General features: G+C 41.2%; 1 protein-coding gene and 1 long non-coding RNA gene across 5 annotated transcripts in view; one reads left to right on the forward strand and one right to left on the reverse strand.

Moving 5' to 3' along the window:
- Positions 1-2,861: 2,861 nt before the first annotated feature.
- The window catches only part of pbx4 (pre-B-cell leukemia transcription factor 4), a 28,870-nt gene continuing 8,885 nt past the window's right edge, over positions 2,862-22,846 (forward strand). Inside the window, exons 1-3 of one of the 4 annotated variants that reach the window (XM_077557212.1) lie at positions 2,862-3,801; positions 7,250-7,363; positions 9,341-9,414. In XM_077557212.1, the coding sequence (XP_077413338.1) occupies positions 3,617-3,801; positions 7,250-7,363; positions 9,341-9,414 (373 nt within the window). In that variant the 5' untranslated portion in view covers positions 2,862-3,616. The remainder of the gene's footprint in view (positions 3,802-7,249; positions 7,364-9,340; positions 9,415-22,846) is intronic. The other 3 variants (XM_077557214.1, XM_077557213.1, XM_077557215.1) reach the window with 3 other exon arrangements.
- Positions 8,726-11,035, reverse strand: LOC144043510 (uncharacterized). The gene is made up of 2 exons (XR_013291117.1): positions 10,744-11,035; positions 8,726-9,391 (listed from the first exon to the last, which is right to left on the reverse strand). It is a non-coding gene; the product is annotated as an uncharacterized LOC144043510 (long non-coding RNA).

The following is a 22,846-nucleotide window of genomic DNA, read 5'->3' on the forward strand; positions in this document are numbered from 1 at the left end:
TCAGCATAAATCGGCGCCAGTTTGGTTGCTACTACCTTATGCACACCCATCATCTCCTCATAGCACATCTGGGCCTGCTGCATCGGCCTTTCCTACACACGCATCCAAACAGCCATTCGTCTTGGAAGGCTGTCTCTCTGATCTGAGTGATAAACGGCAGCAGAATTGCCCAGTTTGCAAAAAAAAGAGACACAAGGACACTAGTTTTTCAATCTGTGCTGTCATCATTTTCAAACTGGAAACTGATGCGATGTTTCATTCGCTGGCTGCTGAAAGAGTGATTCTCTTCTGTTGTGCTTCTGGGATGCAATGTATTTTGTGCAATGTGAATTTGACCACTTTGGCATTATCAGATGGGCTAGTTCGTCTCCTCGCAGTTTACTGAGCAGAAACAGATTACAGAGGTTTATATTGATGCGCCTAATTAGTACCTTTCTCGATTGTCATCACCGCATTTTTGCATGCATTACACACCATTTTAGTTCCACTTTTAAGCCATCAAAGCAGCGGTAGTTACAGAAGAAATTGCACAAGTGACATGTCCAATTTGGCAGGTAGTTTTTAGACATCATTATTTTGTCAAGACACACAATTCTTTATGGTGTTAAGTCAATTAATTGGTTGCAGGCTCAAATTGTCAACGTCATAAAACATTTATTGACTGTCAATGTGGCATTCAAGTAACACTATACCATTCATAACTGTAGAGACCGTTAGTGGACCCCCACTATTCAGGAGGGGGGATTGGTTAGGGAGCAGGCGAATAACAAAAATCCGCGTATAATTGACACCCATTATAAATGCATTGAAATTATCTTTCCCCTATTGAAATGAATGGAAATACAATTAATCCGTTCCAGCTTCCCCCAAAACCCCAACAAAAATGTTTGTAATGCATTCTTTCATAATGAAAATAACACTCTATATTATTGTACTTCATAAAAATATTGAATAATAACATAATTCCATAATAATGTAAAGAATTGAACCATTTGTGCATTATGATTTAATGCTTCACTTCATTGTACTGCTTCATCTGATGTTGGCCACTGGGAGGCAGTATAATACACACAGGCAGCTTAATAGTAGCCATTTTTTCGCAGAAGATAAAGAATATATGCCCACGTGTAATGTAACACCGCCTGTGTTGCTCCACAGTTTGTGTTTACATATCAGTTGTAGCTTAAATGGTAATAACACGACGACTATTGATGCTAATCGTTACCCCATCAAAGTTGTTTTCCATACATTAGCATTAAGCTAGCGGGTGCATTTTGAAGGCAAATTTGTTTGGTTGTTTTAAAAACAACGTGTAATCTCTTAGTTTTATGTTGATTTTTGACAGTAGTAAGTGACAACTTGTGTCTCAAAACATGTAAGTCAAGTCACTTGTATCTCAAGGCACCACTGTGTAACTAGTTATTATTACACTTAAAATAGAAATGCTGACTTCGATTCAATTGTAAAGCAATGCCCAATTAATATCACGACAAATGATGTAGGTTATTATTTGCTGTATTTATATTTACATTTATTACATCTAGCTGGCTACTGTTTTTCCTCATTTTAATCATCAGCCAAAATTTAATAATAACTTATTGCCACGTACCATCTTAAACTAAATTATATTATAAATGATAATATGTACATTTTATCAACGTCATTAGTCAAATGTTATTTTTGATTTTAAATTGGCTAACAATTTTATTCACTAAAGACAATGATAAAAACAACACAATTTGATTCATTTTGTAAGTGTATCTACAATAATATAAATCTCTGATGGAAGGGCCACCACATTGGATTGGCTTGGCTCTGCCCATTTGGCACTTTGTATAAAGAGATGATAATCGCTGAATAGTAAAACTAAAAGTAAAACTTTTCACCCTTTGACGCCGCCCCAGGCAGTGTAATGGACAGTTGGCAAGCTCTCATTGTCATGCAAGTCAAGAACCATTATGTTATGTTGAGAAACTCATTTGCATGTGTAATTGATATTTAATTAATTGGCATTGTTCTGACCGGCAGGATCATTTCCCTTGTTGCACTGGGTTCCATTTACTGCTCTATGGTTATTGTCACATTTCCCCGTCATAACCCTCACACACAAAAAACAAAACAGGTAGTATGAGTTATTCCTTTAAATGCTCAAATGAAATCTCTTGTGCTGTCACTAATGATGATAAATTCTAAGTTTTTTTGGTGACTTCCCTGACAAAAAATCTTTTAATTCAGCTCATATTAACTGGCACAAATGAGACTTTCTGTAATTAGCTGTATAAAACCGGGTGAGTGGACTATACCCTGGACATTATATTATATACATAATATATTTGGATTCAACACAAAGAATAAGACTGCTTTCATGGAGGAAGACAAAAATCTACTGCTGAGAGGCTGAAAATCTGAAGATTAGAGCAGTTTTAAGTTTAGCAAGGTCTCAAAACGAGTAATCGATTATCAAAGTAGTTGTTGATTCACTTCATAATCGATTAGATGCCGATTAATTGTTGCGTCTCTGTAAGATATATGTATTTATGTACAACACTGCATACTGCTGTACATGTGTTACTTTGGCTGGTCCTACCAGGGGGCCTCCAAAATTATTAATGTCCATATTTTTATATTAGTAGACATGAATGATGATTTCAGTGTGCAGCTCTTGTATTAAAGTGCACATTCATTCAGTGTCCTTTTTTTTAATGATGTCAAATCGTCTAGCGTTTCAAATAAGTGCCTTTATTTGCCTGAATTGAGTGTTAAATGACTAACATATTGATGACGTCAGTGGCTAGCCATGCGTAACGCTTGCCACGAGGGAGTCATGGTTTTCACCTGGACAAATATTTCATCCCCCTTTGACGGTCGCGTCACAAACATGTAACATGAATATAATCCACCTCCGTAAACGTAGTATAGTGGCTGGTTGTCCGGAAAGTGGACTTTTCGCCACCCGCTAGCAAGCCGTGTCGTGTCGTTCCAAGTGAGTGGAAGAAGCCGAGCTCGCCCACAGCACCAGCACCGAGTACAGCACATCCCACATAGTCGCGCGACACGACAGTCAGCAACAACAATGGCCAAGCGTAGTCTGTGGCGTTAGGAGCTCTGTCTCTCTCTCTCGTCGGAGTCCTGCCTTCCCGATTTCACTCGGGTTTTTTTGGGGGGGGAGTTTGACTACGCGGCGGTGGAAAAACGAAGCCGTCGAGATTCGCGCTGGTGTTTTTGTTTTGTTTTTCTCATCCCACAATGTTCGAGGCGAGCCCACACGGACCGTGCGTGTGTGTCCCCGCTGCTGATTCTTGGCCGCTGGGTTGCAGCTACTAACCTAGCTGCTTTTCACTCGCTGCTTAGCTAACGTTTTTAGCCCTCCCGCCCCCCTTTTCGTTTTTTCTAATCGCGTGAATGTTTTAGGGTATTTGCGTGAACTCTTTTATGACAACAACAGTTCCCAGCGACCTACTATTCGTCAAGGAAGCTTGTGTGTATGTTTGTCGCGGAAACTAGTTTGCGGGCTAGCTAACAGGCTAGCTATTTGTGTGTGTGTGTGCGCGCGCGCGCGCGCGTGTGTGTCTTCGCGTAAGGAAGGAAAACGGCGAGTTTCCTTTTTTAACAAAGTATGGATGACCAGACCAGGATGCTGACTGGTCTCACCGGACTTGGTGGACTACAGCCAGGCGACGTAGGCGACCCGGACTCGGTTCGGAAACAGCAGTCTCTCGGCCAGCCCCAACAAGACATCGGGGATATCCTACAGCAAATAATGGCCATCACCGACGAAAGCCTGGACGAAGCACAGGCCAGGTAAGAGCGGCCAAGAGCCATTTTCCATCACGTTGCTATGCTGCTCTGGGGAGCTTACATTTAGCCGACGCGGTTCTTTAAAAATAGCCACAATTATTCGTCATAATAAACTTCAAAATGCGATCACCACAACGCTTGAATTTGACTGCTGTTAAAAAGAAAAGCAAGGCGGTTCTTTGTTATTTCAATTGCGCTCGGCTGCCTTTGAGTTTGCAAACACATCCACTATAGATTAAGAAGCAAACCAGGGCTCGTTATTTTGTTTTTAGTTGCGAAAGTTTGGGCTTTCACGGCGAGACAATGGTTGTTGTACTGCTAATGATCTCCCAACCACTTGGCTGCCACTTAAACTGCACTTGCATGGCTCATATAACTGCTTCATTACATTAAAGTAGCAGCAGTAGTTAACATTTTAGGGCCTTTTATTAACCCCTGTGTAAAACTGTAAACACAGTTCTCACACAAGACACCTGTCAGGTAAATATAGAGTTGTTGACATTTAAAAAAAATAAATAAGGCAATGATTGTAGTCTTTCAAAAAAAAAAAGCTTTCAAAGCAGCACCACATTGCTGTTTACGCCTAATGAGATTTGTCTAATTGCACCCCAATGCGTCTGAATAGCGTTCTGCATCAATTGATAGTCGATGTCATTATCCGATGAAATGCAAATGAATGCAGGGATTACTCAATTGGCTGGCGTATCCAGTCAGGAGCTCCCGCTGATGACAGCAAGCCATTCATTCATACGACTCCTCACTTAATGCTCATATCACAGAGGCATTCCGGTGTTTCCATTATTCCGAGCTAAGGGGAAATCTATGCAAGCAGCCAGCACTCATGCGCCATGTGGCCCAGGGAGCATAAGGTCAGCTTTCAGATAAAGCCGCACTATCTCAACAATAGGAAGGCGTCCACTTGCAAGACCGTGGCCACTGTGTGATGTGTCATTAGCTAGTGATTTTCCACCCAACATTTGACCACCTGGTTCTCTTAATTAATTCACTCCCCTTTCACTCCCTCCCTCCCTGGTGTTCATCCTTTTCATTGTGTGCTGGGTGCAATCAATTCTCCTATAATGTGTACGCGAGTGCAGCTGTCCGCAAATCGAGTTTCTATTAATGAGGTGGTGTTGAGGGGGAGGGATGATGCTATATGGCCAAGCGCGCACTGGGCTTGTTTGTTTTTTGTTACCTTTTTCTAACATGCAAGTTTGAGAATACAATCTGGGCCAGTGCAGTTTTTTCTTGCTGTCACGCTTTCCCCCCTCGTAAATATGTTCACACCAACAAGAATTATCGTACACTAAATGATAGTGCTTTGCTCCTAAACAGGGACAATTAGAGTGTATGTAACAGGCTAAACAGGTTACAAATATACAGTATGTAACTAAAGGTGTGTCTGCTTTTGGAGTACCATAGGCGTGCGTACCCTTATAATGTCCACTTTGTGCACAAGAGGGACTCTTCTTTCTGACACATGCAGGCTGTAATGTGCAAACTATTTAATCAATAAAGGCAATCCCATTCCATTTGATAAAATATTCATCCTTGGAACAGTGGGTGTTTGTTTTTAGCTGACAGCGTGACTTGCCCGAGGTAGGAGACCCTTCATCTGCTTGCTAATTGGCCTCTCTTATTTAGTTTAGGTGAAACAAACAAAATGCACCCAATCTCGGCGACCACACACAAACTGTTCTAGCGTCTGTTTGGAGTACACTTAAATGTGGCTACAAAACTTTGTGGCGCGATGGGGAAGTACCCGTTAAGGGACAAATTACACTTTTTTTATGTGCTTTGTTTACATAAAAACATGCTTGGCACTGAAAATGACCTTTTTTAAACCTTAAAGTTAAAGTTTTAGATATAGTGCCAATGTTTCCTTTTGAGCAGTGATTATATTTACATGCAGGTAATAACCCTTTCAAAACCAGAATATCGCCAATATTCTGGTTTTGAAAGGCCGTGTATATGCTCAAAAACCGGAATATGTTTTTAAAAACCCAAATAAAACGGGCTACTCCTTTTATAACCCAAATTCTTGTTCATATAAACGGCATTAGGAGTACCTAATTTGAGCAAGGCATTGCTTTGCATTGTGCGTCTGCTCTGTTCTTCTTCATTGTCTTATTTCCTTCTTCACTTAACGAATGTTGGTCTTTGTAGTACAGGAACAAGTTATATGCGAAGTGCCATCCCACTCGCTAAGCGAGCCGTGTTGAATACATTGCGCCTTCTGGCGCGCAACCCACCGGAAATACTCAAGCACGGGTAAACAAACATGACAACACAGCAAAGAACCACACTTGGAGTGAGGAGGAAAACGACTACTTTAGTTAGCGTGGTCAGTGAAATGAATATAATGTCTTTTATTGCCTGTAGAAAGTTAAAAGCGGAATGACTGTCCATGCGTCATGCTTAAGAACAGGGTATTCTAATTGAGCACAATGACCATGTATACAGGAGTAACTCTTTGTCAGCTACACATGTAAACGGGTTATCTTGAATGTGTCAGAAATCGAAATGCTGACCTTAACCCGAATATTGAGTGCGTGTACACATAGTCAGTGATACCTGTCTGGTGTAAAAACGGAAAGCATGCATATTAAGTGTTTATAGGATGTGCAAATACACCACAGTCTAAACAATCGTTGCGATTGTGCTCATGATCTCATTTGTGTCACATTACTTACCAAAGTCTACATTCACATAACACGTACAGCAGATTACCTTGGTACCACAATTTAAGAATTGTGGTGCAAAGGCTCCCTTTCACGGTATGCCAATAAATTACTGCCCAAGTGCAGTTAATTTGTATTTAACTTTTACGTGTTTTTGAGGTGGCACTTGGTGTAAAAAGTTTCCCATGTCCGCGAGGACGCCACTTTTGGGTCTAAATCGCCTACAAACTACTGCAGCAACATGCATGTTACAGTTATTTTTACAGGTTTTTGACATTATCATCAGTACAGGAAACTTGAAAAGACTCTGACATACGCTAAATATAGTTGCGAAACCAAGATTTTTAACATAGCTTTTTGGTCCATTTTCAACTGTTTTAAATTGAAAACGAAGGCACATGAAGTAGGCTAGTACTATCTATAAAGGTGCGCAGTTTGATGCTAATCAATGTTAGGATTGTTCAGTTCTGTTGGAGGTCGCTCATAACAAATGGGTTTGGTCCTTTTCCAAGGGCCACACTACGGTACGGTCGTCATAATTGTGACTTTGGTCAAGTTTGTCCGTCCCACATCCACTCCTCAGTCATGATCGCCAAACAGAACATGTGACAAGGCTGCCACATGACCATGACACTCCTGTTGTGGAGGGTGTGTTGGGATGGGGAGCGGTCAGGGCAGTGCAAGAACTTTTGTGCCCTTCCTGCACACCCTGCCTGCCCTGCGCCCTCATCTTCTGCCCACACCCACCCCTCCTGTCGCCATATGTTTAGATGCTGGCCAGAAGATTCGCCGGCGCATTGGGGTGGATCAGACGACCCCACAGAGGGAGGGAGAGCAGGGGGGGGCACGGCAGGGGGTGGCCTGCCAGTCAACTTCCAGTACAGGTCAGTACAGGACCGCATGAGCACCTCCCTCTCCCCCTCCTGCTCATACCCTCCATTCTGATGGCAGCCCTCCCCCAACTCAAATCCAGCCGTGATACACATTGAAAAACATTTAACATCACTCTGTAGGGCTGCAACAATTATTCGATTAACTTGAATGAATCGATTATAAAAAAAATGTAAAAAAAAGTCGACACAAAACCTCAGCCTCGAAGCGTGGCAGAGATCACTTTTCCATGTGAACTAATGTTACTGCCGTCGCACACGCCACTCACTGCCTGTAAAAATAAGTTGGCGTGATGGTGTCGTGCCAGGAGGAAGATTCCACAAAAGATGGAGAATGTCCAAAATTTGGAATCATTTTGCACATATTAAAATAAGCTAAAGTGCAATGTTTACTACAACGGCACGTCGACGATCACCATCACAAGATAACACATTGATGTAAACGCATTTGATAGAGTCTAGCCTACCATCGTTTGTTAAGCTTTGTTGTAAATGAATGCCTCGCAAGTGGTCAGGGATAGACTCAGCCAGCCGGTGCACTTTCTATCGCCTTATTGAACAATCGGTAAGAAAACAAACACATAGAACATTCGATGGGCACAGCGCATGCCAATTCCCGACCAGTCAACTGCACTTTCAGTCGCTGACACCCATGTCACTCACCAGTCCTTTTTAAAGTCATGCACGCTTAACATCGCAGATACTACAGTAGAACATGCGATCCTAAGTGGACAAAAGCACCTGCAACTCACATGCACATTTTTGAGTTTAACATCCGATTAATCGATAGGATAATCGATAAAATGTTGTTATAGTTGCTTGATGCTGTAATACTAGAGGGTCTTAAACTACCAGAGACAAATTCCTTGTGTGTTTCTAACATACTTGGCGAGCAAAGTTGATTCTGATGATTCCAATTCTGAGAATACTCGATTGTAAGAAAATCTATAGCTGCAGCCCTATCACGCCGCCTCAATTCCTCTCACATTGAATGCAGGATCACCAGGCATATCATTCAGGCCCCGTCTGAGTAGTCCCTTCCTGAATTATCCTCAGGGATTTCACAACTGGAATTGTTGTTGTGGTCAGGTGTAGCCAAGTCATGTTCATTTGTGGTTGTCTTAAATGTGCTGTTTTCATGGAAAATATCATGTCACCCTTTTCAGTCCATGCTCATCACATCCAATGAATGTCATGCGCTGGGTTTGTTTTGTTTCGTCTAAACACCAAATGTGGGCGGAAAAAGTTATTGCCACTCTATTCATAATACACCCGTTGTGATGTCATAATGCGCTCATGTTTGTTCTATCACGAGCAGACAGTTGCCATTAATGTAAATGACACATCTCTCACTACTTCAGCAGTGATTGGATTTAATGAGATACACAGGGGTAGATTTAGAAGTCTTAATAATATGAAATTAATTAGTTTTGGGCCTCATCGAAACTCGGCACTAACTATTGCCATACAGTGCTGTGATTTTCATGGTTTTGGCACAAATTAACCTAACAATTAGCACAATTCAGAGTATTCAGCACTTTATAAGTCAGGCATACAGATGAGTCACAACAAGGCGTAGGGTACTGCTTTACAACAGTTACAGAACACACAAGCAACTGGAATCTGGTGCACTGCTCAGTAATTACGACTCTCAGTAACTCATTAGCTATCAGGCTCCTTGACCTACCCCACAGTGCTAATGACCTAAATGGCATCTTTATTTATTTAGTTTTGATTCGTCACATATATTTCTGATATGACAAAGGCATTTCCCATTGAGAATGTCAAGGAGCCACACTGCTCAACTCTTTTGAAACACTCGCACATACCTCGGTAGACTAGAGCGAGTTTTAAGAAGACGAAGACATGGTACAACTTGAGATGGTGGGGGGGATTCTTTTGTGTGTGTGTGTGTGTGTGTGTTCCTCCTCGCTCTCTCCCCCTTCTGATTCCCTCTTCTCTCTTGTGCAGGAAGCATGCCCTTAACTGTCACAGAATGAAGCCAGCCCTGTTCAGTGTTCTCTGTGAGATCAAAGAGAAGACAGGTGAGTTTCAACTTCGCTCATTTCCTTTTTATTCTGCACTCCACACAAGTTGAAACCCAGTTTGGAGGTGCACTGTCGCGCCTTCCCTCCAATAATGGCTTCCTTGCATCCAAGCTACTTCCTTCCTGGCCTCACACAACTCACAAATGATTGAGCGTTGATTGTGTTTGTTCGGTCTTGGCAGTGTAGATTGTCAGTATCGAAAGGTTTGGTTTAAACAGTCAATGAAAAACATAATTTTTTGCTATCATAGTTTTTCTTCCCACACAAAATCAGACATAATAACTGCTGAATACCCACTGCAATCACTACATCTACTATATCTTCTTCAAATTAATAGGATGGGAAAAAATACACTTGCATAATCTTGACAGAAAATTCACACACTCGTTGACAGCAGGCAGATATGAAAAGAATCCGCGGGGGTTATTGCTTCACTGTCAGTGTATTATACCATCTCGACATGCTATTTTCCGACGCACTCTTAGAACCTCCACACTCACTGCAGTATAATGCAATTATGCATTGGTAATAAATTGCTATGCATATCAATGCAGTACCCTCAGCCAAACATAGCATGTGGCGCGACTAGACTAGCTAAAAGGAACGTAATAATGTTGTTGGATCTCATATAAACGTGGTCTGATAGAGGGTTATGCTTGAACACATGCGATTATTTTTTAGTTTGATCACAGTCGCACAATAATTTTAAGCAAAAGCAGCTGCTTATTCCCATCTTGTTAGCTATTCCAGTCAGCTATCTGACAGATTCGAGTGCGGTTCAAAGGACGAAGGCTTAGGATGGCTGGCAGATTGATGGTTATGGTACTGTGGATGGGTGGGATTTTGAGTCCTCTCATCCCTCTCATCCCTCTTCCTTGGCTTCTCTTTCCCTGTGCTTGCTTGCCTCTCACTTGTGTATCTTCTCACTGAAGAAAAAAAAAAATCCTCTCTTGTTCAAATACAATTTGAAAATGCTGCACTGCTGCCTGCCATGGCCCTCTGTCAATAATGTATTATTGCTCTCCAGTGATTGGAGAAAAGTACAGGCTAGGCTTGAGTGAGTGGGGCAGGGTATACCGTTTCCCAGGCAACCGGCGCTCTTATTTACCCTAATGCCATTCACTTTGATTTTCACATTTAGTCTCCCAGCCAACTAGAGAGAAGCTGCTAGTACTCGTACGGTAAGTCAAGCAGGAGGGGAGAAAAAGCTAAATAATAGATTTATACCAGCGGTGAATATGTTCACAATAAGATGCAGAAATATTTGGCTTTGCTGGTTAGCTGCTGGCCATCTGCCACGCAGCGCCCTCCTCGCTGCACTGTTACCTGCTTTGGCATTTCTCTGCTCCTCATAAGACCCCCTGCAGGCTCCATTATGTGCTGCCGGAATGGGAATTGACTTCTCTTCGGCACTGCTTTTGGAAGACCCAATCAGTAACCCGCTTGTATCTCTGCACATTTTATGCAGTCCCCCCACTGACATGCACTTGTCAGTGCATACACACACACACACACACACACATATACCCTTTCTCTCTTGTGCACATACAGTACAAGCGCATTGAAGGAGGATAAAAGCAAACTCGGTCTTTGGGTCTACTCCTACTGATTCTGTGTTGTCCTCTCCTCCTCTCTGCCTCAGCCTCACTCCCTTTCTTGAAAGAGAAGACTCGCTTTGAACTCGGGGCTTTGATATGGTAATGTAATGGTGCTGTTGGAGGAGGGGAGGAGTGCAGTGGGGGAGGGGAGGTGAATTCCTCTGAGTGCTGCAGTTGGTTAGATTGTTTTCATTGTAAAGGAAATGTTCTGCGCAAATGCCAGTGCCCCCTTCTCACTACATGGTTACCAGACCCCCAACCACCAAATTAAACATCTGCATGAAATGTGATACCCTTTAATAGTTCATTAAAAAACACTCTTTGAGGAAGAAAGTAAAAGAGATGGAAAATGATCAGAGTGAAGAGTTAGGGGCTTTGCTTCAACTCTTGTTCTCTTCTCTCTCGCTCTCATGGGTATTTACTGTAAAAATAGCTCATGTGTAGTGCAATGGGACCGCATATGCCAAAAATCTCCCACAAGCTACCGCAGTTACCCTCAGAAGTTTTTACATTTAGTTTGGGCATCTTTTTAGGCGTTTTTTTGTTTACCTTTCATGTTCTCCCTTTTTCTGTACACATAAACAATGTGAGCCTGTCACTCACTCTCTTCTGTCACAACACTGAAGTTCCTTTTATTACATGTGCGAACATTGCCAATTTATTTTCGGATGTGTTTGGAATAGGATTTGAATTGTTTTCATGAGGAATTGATGTGACAGTGTGCAACATTGTACCTTGGAGACAACAAAGTATATTAATAAGTACCTTCTCCTTCCTTTCTCCCCAGACAAGCGCACATTTTACATAATGCCCACCTAGCTTGGAAAGCTGTCCTCATATCTAAACTATACTATTTAATTTGTTACTATATTTAGCTAGGCAAGGCAATTGAGAACAGATTCTCATTTGCAGTGTTTACCTGACAGCAGACATCAATGAAAAAAAGCAAAGCAAATGCATAAAAAAACAACAAATCTCATGGACGAAGTTCTAAACAGGCTAAAATTGTATAGTGATCATGGACAGTAGCGCTCATTAACGTTAACAATTATATTATAATAATATAATTATGTTGTTAGTTGTTTGAAGAGAATTTAACAAAATTTTGAAAATCAAAAAGTAGTGCATGCTTTGGGAGCAAAGAGTGTAATAAAAGTGCTGGAACAGAGAGTACTGGTGGTGGTATGTCTGGTGAGAAGAGAGCTACGATAGGGAGGGTTCTTGTCAATGAGTGTTTAACTGAACGGGGTCTTTCTAGGAAATTGCCTGGCTTGATTAGAATTTTCATCTCAAGTGTTAAGTCACACAGAAATTTCCATACCCCCTTATAAATCTGATGCATTGTTATTATTATTTTATTTATTTATTTATTGTCTGTTTAACCCAGGTAGATATTAGTGCGTAGGGCTTAAAGTACTCCGGCTTTGCTGGATTTCCGACGTAAGAGCCACTAGCGCAATTACAAATCCAGTGAAGTAAACAGTTTACATGTGGGGAATATTTCACACGTCTGGCAAAACACCGCCAATGCGGCGAGAAGGCCAACTTCAAAATAAACCTTCCCATACCAAGCAATATGTGGAGCGCAATGCCAATGGAAACATTTATTTTGAAGTTTTTCTCGAGACCTTTTTGCCAGTCTCGGCGCAACGGATAACTTGACTCGTCCTGAGGAACGTGTGTCTGCCGTTCTTATTGCCGGCGTAAACAAAACAACTTTGTACAGAAATCCCCTTCGATCCCCAATTAAGGACGTTAAAAGAAGACTTAATTACGCTGACATTGTATTGCACGGTGCCTGTTACCAGTGTTTAGGGCATCTAGTGTTAGCGTGCTAACGGTGCTAGTGGCTACAGCTAGAGTCATCATTGGACTACTTTTCAAAGGCAGTCTAATCGAGGTGATTATTTGCACACTTTGATGCTGACAGCCAGACACGGTTACCGTTCCTAGAGATCAGTTTAATAAACCGAGCTCACTCAATTGTGCAGTTGACGGTCGGCAAAATCACAACTGTGGTTCTGACGTCACTTTGTCTCACAGACCAAAAACTACTCAACTCGGAATTTCACTTCATACAAAGTGTTGTACATGGAGTAAAAATCAGTCATGGAATAAAGACGGGTAAAACAAAAATAACACCAAATAAATGAATAATTATCTTAAGCGGCTAAATGAATAAGTCAATATAAAACATTGAAACAATGTTGAATCTCATGCTGAGTCAAATGCCAAAGAACAAAGATGTGTTTTAAGAGTGGGTAGAGAGGGAGTTTTGCCTAATATTTAACAGAAGGTCATTCCAAAATCCATGGAGAGAGATTTGTCTAAAATGTCCCGAACATTCTAGAGAGGAAAATAATGTGCTGTTAAGCACAATTTAAATTTAAGTCGATCATTAGTAAGTGGAAATATATTTTTAATGTCTTCCGTATTCATAATTGTTCTTTCACCATGCAAAAATACATTTTTTATCCAAATACCTGATTATTCAATAGAATTTTCCGTAGGATATTTGAACTCCAAAATATTCAATAGCTGCAGCACTAGAGGGGACTGCAACCCGCAGTGCTATACTGTACTTATACATAATACAAATGGATAATGAAAGAGATGACCTGACATTTGGGGTGGACTGGCCATCGGGAATTTCATGAGTTTCCCAAATCCCAGTCCATCCACGGAGACGAATAAAATAGTAATGGCTTGATGTCGGTCGAACAACAAATCGGCACGTTGGACACAGCAACACCGCTCCTCTGAAAAAGTTCAGGCTCAGAATATATATTTTTTTACTTTAAGCCCTGAGTGCGGTACTTTGTAGCAGTAGTGATGTTATGCAAATATATCCTTATCTAGCTAATGCTGCCACACGCCTGTGACAACCCCCTCCTCTCAGTTAGCATTAGCAATCACAGTATATTCACAGCCCCCCTTGTTGCATGCATCACAATACAGTACTACTTCAGCCACCAAATGGCCTCAATTACATGTTAATGGAATTGCAACATACTTGAAGTTGTAAAAACACAAACAGGCTGTTAATTAACCTAGTTGTTTATTCACAACCGCCGTTGTCATTAGTGGCTTGTTTTGACTAGTGTAACTTTGAAGGGATCAACTCGAGAACGTTAAAGAAACCATATTTTGCACTTTTGCATTTGTAGTACCGCTTTATCGGTTGTGATATGGTGGATATTTGTTGGGTACTTACAGTTTACCCTGTAATCATTTTTTTTTTTTAGCCGCACCTGACTTCGATGTTCGTGCTATTAATTTAATTGAACAGCACACATGAAGCTTTGTGAATCACGGGCCTCATTAAAGCATCTTAATTATTACAAGTTTTAAAGAGCCCAATTTAGAAAAGCCATAACATTTTATTGTTGTTCAGAACCTATGAGCTGTCATTATTGTATTTTTATGAAGCTTTATAGCAGCAGTAGCCCTGGATCCTCACATGGACAAATTCCCATCTTTTTAATTATTTCCTGAAACCTCTCGATTTATATTAATGCAATGCAGTGGAGCAGGATTATCTCATTGCTTTTTGAGGAATCTCACTTGTGATGCGTGGTGTCCTGTCACTCAGCCTGGCCCTCCACCACCCCCCACCCTCTCACAGCAGAGAATGGAAAAAAGATGGTGTGTGTTGGTGGTGGAGGGGCAGGGTGGGAGGGTTGTGCCGGAGTGATACAAGGAGATTGATGAGGCAGTAAGAGCAGGAGTAATTACTCGATGTCCATTTCCCAAGCCAGATTGGCAGACGGCTAATATCACACAGACCCCTGGCCCTGACAGACGCATCGCCAACCTCCCCACCCCCCAAAACCTCAACCGCCACCCCCAATTTAAACTGGAGAAGCAAGGCACCTCAACCTTCAGCCTAGGCCTAATGGTGTGTGGGCCAGCTGACTTTCCCATGTGGCATTATTCCTACAGGAACTGGACGCCTGTTTACTGACAAGGCTGTCTGGAGTTGTAGGATGAGGACATCTCGGTGGAATATTTCAGTGCCATAATGGGACTCCATTTTTAACATGACACGCTGCTCAATATCGTCTTACAGCACATAAAAAATGCACATCTTAATTTAAAACAAAATAATCTTTATTTTGCTATGAGAAACATATTGATAATTGCTCATTTTGGGCTAACTCAGTAATGGAAGGAACACCCTCCAACATTAATGTGCCCACACACAAGACTAAAGCCTTCCTCCACACACTGAGCCCAATGGCCAAAAGTGACTGAACTGGATCGCAAAAAAATTGTAGTTGCCGACTCCCCGCTGCACACTAGGTAGGTAATTGGCCCTCGCACATATAACCAATTTGTTGCAAGGGAAAAACCCTCAGTCGGGAAACAATGAGGAGTCCCATATTCTGTAGATTTTTTTTCTTTCTCAATTGAACCACAATCAACATGGTGCAATTGTCAGGAAAGAAGCATATTGCCTTGCCTGCTGAAGATGTATTGCAATAATACAAAGAAGGGAAACAAGTGAGAACATGCGAGAATTTGGATATTCAAGAAGCTGTTTTGTCATTGGGCATTTCAGCAACCGTGGGGATAGCTAGCTACATTTGCATGGTTTACATGCAGTCAATATTCGGGCTAAGGTCAAAATTTCGTTTTCTGAATGATTCTGAATACTGTCTGTAAACCGTATATACGTAAGTAGACAGGTGGACAGTTTCATGACACAAACAAATATAATTTCCGCTTCTTACTTTCTACTGTCATAAAATATATATATATATATATATATATATATATATATATATATTTTTTTTTTTACCTACTGCAGTGGTTCTCAAGCGCGGTTCTTGAGTATCCCTATCCAGCCTGTTTTCCATGTATCCCACTGCCAAACAATGACCTACCGCACTAATAAAGTAGTAGTTTCCTCCTCGCTCCAGAGTGTGTTGCTGTGCTCTGTCTCAGTTTTGCCATGTTTATCTTTGCTTGTGTATTTCCAGTGGGTAGCACGTGAGACGCCGCAAATATACAAGGACTTCTTGTTGAAAAAAAAAACAAACAAAAAAAACAAGATTCTTTCAAGTCCCGATACGAATCTATAAATTGATTATTGGAATTTTTTTAAAACTCAAATTTAGAAAATGCTAATCAGTAAACTTGTACATATACACTGTAAGATTTGTATGAAAATTGATTTATTTATCTGAAAATTTAGGTTGCAGTCTGTTTCATGTTTGAACAGCACTGAAATAAAATATTAAGGCTTAATGTTCCACTAATATAACATTCTTCCATGCTTAATGTGTAAATCCTAACCCTAAGTAAGACGTTTTGTTGAATATTCCCATAAAAAAATTGATGTTTAAAAATCGTTTCGGCCGCATATTGAATCGATTCAAGAATTGTGCACTGTAATATCGCGATATATTGCCGAATCCATTTTTCCCAACACCCCTAATATATATATATCTATATATATATATAAATCTCTCTCTCTCTCTGTCTCTCTCTCTGTCTCTCTCTCTCTCTATATATATCTATCTGTCTATATATATATATATATATATATATATATATATATATATATATATATATATATATATCTGTCTATATATATATTTGTCTATCTATATATATATCTATCTGTCTATATATCTGTCTATATATATATTTGTCTATCTATATATATATCTATCTGTCTATATATATATCTATATATATATATATATATAAAGCTGAATGATTACACCACATTTCACCAGTGATTAAAATTTTTGATTCACAGCAAAACTAGTGGCCCATGGCACTAATGAAAGCTAGTTGCCGAACCCTGCACAGCACCTCAGTCATGTTTGGCCATGTTGCTCAGTGTTTGGTGGGCCTTTTAATTCTAAAAACAATCTTGGCGTAGAACCAATGTCAAGTTGGAGATTGGAAGCGATTAATTTGCCTGTACATACTATTTCACCTTACCGCAACGTGTCATTGACTACTCAAATACAATTGTGTCCAGTTGTATTTGGAGTCTCAAGACCAGGAAATATTATGTGACCTGTCACTACTGGGCCAACATAGCCCACACCATGAACTCCGACTTCTTCATCTCATCTGGTTTTATTCTCAGCATGTCCTGTTCCTCTCACATCGCTTTTAAAAGACTGGCTCCTTTAAAACAAGGTCTCTTTAATCAAAGACATGTAAATATGTTCCCAGATGGTTTGCACTAGGTTGGTGGCAGAGGGGTGGGAGAGTGTCAGATCCCAGCTCTTAATCCTGACTAATTAAGGATTAATTATAATTGATGGGAGACTTCCACCCCTCTGCAATTGTTCCCATCGCTGTTCCAGACTGTATTACACCACGTCATAAATGCAAGGATTGGCAGTGATACGGTGGTTATAGCAGGTGCTGTAAACCTACTTTTACACAAAGTTTGCTTAATTATTTTGTTAAAAAACAACAACCTAGCCTTTATGGTATTCTGCTTGGTTACATTTTACCAAACAAAGCAGGTGTCAATTTACGCCAATGTGTTAATTTTGTAGGGATGTTTTACACCTGCATTAATTCATTTAACACCTTGTTGCAGTTGTTATTTTGTGTGCAGGTGTGTAGCACAGCGACTGGGGAACCCCCCCCCCCTTTTTTTTTTTTTTATTAAACAGAGCTGGATTCAAACCACTTACAAATTAAACCTGGCTTGGCTGTTTTGTGGCATCTGTAAATTTAAAATGTAACTTTGTAATGATATGTGAGTTAGTTTTCATCAGTTAATTTTTCATCAGAGGAGCTTGGCACTTAAATAACCTCTTGCGAAACCACCGGGGCAATGGTATTTTGACCAATCTTAAACACAATTAGCCCAGTGGCTTTATTCCTCAGAGGTATATCAACCGGTGTAGGCTAAACATGTCGCCTCAGCTCTGTAACACCATCTGAGTGTCATAATGCTTGTTCACGTGTTATAAATGAGGACCGCTCGTCTGATCTATCGCTTAATTGCGGCATCATTTGCATAACAGTGCAAATTAACGACCTCTCAAATGAGCGTTCATTTTTCACAAAGTCTTTAGGAGCTCCTTAAGAGTCTGCGCTAATGAGCACAGGAGGCAGCTGGCCTGATGAGAGTCGACTGGGGGAAGAGCCGCGCCGTGCCGTTGCCTCTTTGCTTTTACGCGTTCTTCTTCATCTTCCTCTTCCTCTTGTGACATTTCACAAACCCGTGCTTTTCATCTTTCCCCGTGCACAACAGCATTGGACTTGATGTTACACTGGAGACCAACTCTTGTGATCCTCATTCTTTTATTGTTGATTAATCACGTTGTGAAGCAAAGGAGCCAAATGGAGTGCACTACTTGCCTCCAACCAGAAGATGCGCTGTTGATTTCAGTCGTAACTGCTGTGCAGTCTACACAAGAACAATGTGACGTCAGCTATGGGAAATATTGAGACCAATATAGAACATTTCAAATCACCGGTACAACACAACTGAATTAAAAAAATATGTATTTTTGAGAGTATCAGTAAGAAATAAACAACTGAAATGATGAGCAGTGTTGTGTTTGCACCAGACCTGATTGTTTTCATCAGAAAGTAATGCATTTCCCCGCACTTTTGGGAGTTGTGAACTGCGGCCTTAGACAAGGTGGAAGGAACTGTGAAAATAGCAATCAGAATTAGCACAAAGCCTGCAGGTTTTTGCAAGAAAGTTAAAAAAAAATGCCTGGAAAAGCCTACTAGAACATCTGAAATTTATTTGGGGATAATCAGTGACACTTTAAATGGTGACAGGTGTGTGTTGACTCTTTTAAGATGAGTTTGACTTTGAATGTGTTTGTTTATGTCTGAACAGCCATATCCCAGTTATATGGGCGTGCACACTTGTGCAACCACATTATTTCAGTTGTTTATTGTTAGCTACCCTACTATTCAATTGAGTTAAACATGTTATGTCACATTAATGACGGGAAAAGGTTTTGAATAGCAAAAAGCTTGCATTTAAATAGGGTGTGAATTTTTTTTATGTTCACTGTATTAAATAAATGCCCAACATTATGAAAACTTAAATGTAACCATTAATTGGTTTTATTAATCACAGAAATGAATTTTGGGGCAGCTTCGCAAAGCAGGCAATATGCTTGATGGCATATTAACATCTTAAAATTAGGCTATTCTGATGACAATAAATTTAACAACTTCAGCCCTCCCCCTCTCTACACTTAAAATAATTGTATGTCCTCTGTCATTGCATCCTCTTTCGTTTAATGGCACAACAAACATAATTAAGTTTTTATAGGGAAAATTCTTGCGATTAAATTTAAACAAGTTGGAATGACAATTTTGTGTGTTGTCTTTTATGGAGTCCAGTCTAAAATGTAAGTGTCTTGTGATGATGTTATTCAAGAGAAATAAATTCTGTCAAAGATGGACTCTAATGGCTCACCTAAATTAGATGATAGAATGTAAATATTGTGATTTTATTTCAATCCTGCTGTTTGTTATTGGTGTTAAAACTGTATGCTGGTCTCCCATTTTTGTGTTAACACCAAATATGCATATTAATGATTAAGACATAGCAAAGCCTCCATTACCTGACAACACTAATTGATCTATCCCTCATTAGTGTTGAGTGCGCTCGTGTGTGCGTGTGTTTGTGAGACAGTGTTTGTGTATGGCCGCTTAGGTGGTGGGTGGGGGTGGTGGCCTCCGTGTCGTCATCGCTCTAGCATCCAATTCTCTCCCTTTTAGTTAATTAACTGCTGATTAATGATGTGCTGGGGCTGAAGTGTAGCCCAAGGTGTGAGTTGTCCAATTCCACACCTTAATCAGACCACATCATGTGTACTATGTATGTATCTAGTTATACGTGTGTGTGTGTTTATAGCGAAGTGGAGGGCTGCGTGCAACAGGACTCCGGTGAGCTCTCCCCAAACAGATGCTGATTAGTGTGAGCTGCTTAAAGTAGCAATGAACATATGGATTGTGCTCATTAAGTTGGCTGTACGCCTGAAAAAAAGACACCTTATTTAATAATTTAAAAAAAGGTTGGGGGGGGGGGGTGTATGTAACATTGCTTTAATGTTGACATGACACCATTTTCATTTCCTTAAATCCCATTAAGGAAACATCTCATTTGTAATGCAGGCTTTTTAGTGTTGATGTCAGTCAGTGTCCTCGTCACCAAAGCCCCTCCTTTCTTTTAAGCTTGGTACAACTAGCATGACAATACCCTGATTTTTCTTTCTTTTTTATGATAAATTATTATGAACATCTTTTATACAGAAGTCGCACTTGTAACCGCCTGGTATATAGCACTTTCCCTTGTAAGGTAAATTTGCACGTTCTTTTACTGTACATCATTTTTTATTATTGTGGAAAGATTTCTGTGTCCCAGTTCTCTTTATCTGTGTAATGAAAGGATAACTGATGTATTCACACTCCCATCTTTTCTCCCTCTCTGGCATGCCTCGACTCTGGATTCTTTATATTTCTGTAACCGCTCGGTGTCTCTTCCCCGACGCGCGCACGCACACACAGACGCACATCTTCTCCTGTGACTCCTTTTTGCAATTCTCCTTGGTTCTCCTTCCACCCTCCCCTCTCCCCTCACCTTTTTTTTCCCTCTTCCTCCCCTTCCCCTATCCTTCTCTCCCGCTCCCTTGCTCTCTCCCAGTGAAAGGCTGAGAATACCCAAGGGAGCTGATGCAATTAAAATGCTAATCCTGTCTGTCTACAGAGAGAGGGAGAGGGGGGGCTGACAGCATGAGGGATTGCGGCTCACATGGAGAACTCGACTGAAATGGAGAACAGAGGGGGGAGAGAGAAGGGGTGGGGTGCGCTGAAAGGGAGAGGGGGAGGGGATGTGTGTTGGGGGGGAGACGGAGTGAAAAAGGGGATGCTAGCGAGGGGAAAGACAGACAAGGATAAAGCTTGTGCTGTGAGCTGAGCAATGATATACTGACTGTGTTTAAGTCTTATCTGCGCCTTGGTGTGGACGGCATTACGGTTAATGTACATCACGCCACAGTATTGCTTCGGATCTTCACCCTTACTTACAGCCACGCTCCACGCAGCCCGCTGTTGTGTCTGCACAGCTCAACGGCTTCCACACCGGCAGCTCCGCAGAAATGAGAATGATTATGTATGCAGCCAAAGCCCAGCTGGATACTCTGAATATTTCATAGTATATGTTGCTCGCTCCATCTCCCGGTGCCACAGCGAGGGTGGGAACATGTGCAGAGTACTGTAGGCCCTCTCTCGTCTTATCGTAGTAAGACGAATTTAAGTAGCGCCGCTTCTCATTAACTCAACTGTCGTGCATGCACTTTCAAGAACCGGTTGAGCAAAACCGCTTATTTTCCCTTTTTGATGTCACTTTTCACGCCATTTGTGGTGGCTTTGAGAAAAAGTCTAGCGAGGCAGCAAGCAATGCGAAAAATCAACAACAAAATAAGTAGTAAAGCTAAAGGAAGGAATCCTGTTTCTTTTTAATCAAATAAACCTACTTTATTTCCACGGCGACAGTATATGCAGAATTCTGACTCATTACAGCATCTGCTATAATACTACAAGACCACTAGACTGTGCTTGAGTGCAATTGTGGGTAATCACGGCTTAATTGGAGTAATTAGGGGAATGTAGGGGCATTAGGCTACAGCTGGGGGCCATAATGAGGTGGGGAGGGGCAAAGGGGGAGGGGGCGAGGTGGTGAGAAGCTTTAGGAATTGTACAGTTGCCCTCTGTACTGTACATCGGCTCGATTTCTCTCTGAATGGACAGTAAAAAATCCCCCCTGACCCCCTTGATGGACATTACACGTGACCTGCGGCAGTACGGCCTAATTCTTATGTCTGCGCACACAACTCGCTCGGCTACCAAACTGCAAACAAAAGGTGTCCATTACACCAGTACAATGGGTCCAATAACGTCACTTTTTGCCTTGAATTAGCTTCACGTTATCTGGCTAACGAGTGGGGAGCCTGCTGGTGAATGACTGCGAAGGAGGAAAAAGTGGAGGGAAAATGATGGGCGAATCAGGGTCATTAGTTCAGGCGGCAGGGTCTGCTGCATTCCTGAGCCCTAAGATGGGGGAGCAGCAGAGCAGGAATGCGCCTTGGAAAGAGAAGAGACCCAAGCACAGGGAAAGAAACAGGCAAGAAGGAACAAGAAAGAAAAAAACCGGGGGGGAGGGAGGGAGTTGGACGCTTTGCTACAAATGGTGGAACACTCATTTATCAAACGAAGGTTGGAGGAAAAAAAATCTAAACTCATCTGCTCGCTCTGTGGCATCTGGAATGCTTGAGACAACTTTTTTTTTTTTCCCCCACATTTGTTAGCACAACAACACACACACACACGTTGCTAACCTGTTTTTCTGTCTCGCTCTTCATGGTGAAACGTCCACACAATGACTCACAAGTCAACACACTTGTACTGAAGTCGCACGAAGCAGAGGCGCTTCGAACCACTGAGTTTGTGCACTCTGTAACCTTTGATAGTGAGCTTTGACTAACTAGCGTAATCTGCAAGGACCAACGCCTTCCAGTTTCCTGCAAAATTAGTTGTGTCTTCCATATCGGTGGTGTATGTTTAAAAACAAACAAACAAAGATTTGTATTTTGGGGAGTTTCGACATTTTTAGATTGCCATTTTTTGTCGTGGCACTGTTAAAAAAAATTCAGTGCATGTAAACCACACTGAGCATTTTCTTGATAAAGATGAGCTCATTGGAAATATTGTTGGACTTTAATTGTCGGACTAGCCTTCATTGAATAAAACGGTCAACTTCACTGTGACACATTGTAGTAGCCCTCAAATATGATCAAGAAAACTAACAGACAATGTTTCCC

Source organism: Vanacampus margaritifer, chromosome 2 (genome assembly GCF_051991255.1).
Source record: "Vanacampus margaritifer isolate UIUO_Vmar chromosome 2, RoL_Vmar_1.0, whole genome shotgun sequence".
Classification (NCBI taxonomy): Eukaryota; Metazoa; Chordata; class Actinopteri; order Syngnathiformes; family Syngnathidae; genus Vanacampus; species Vanacampus margaritifer.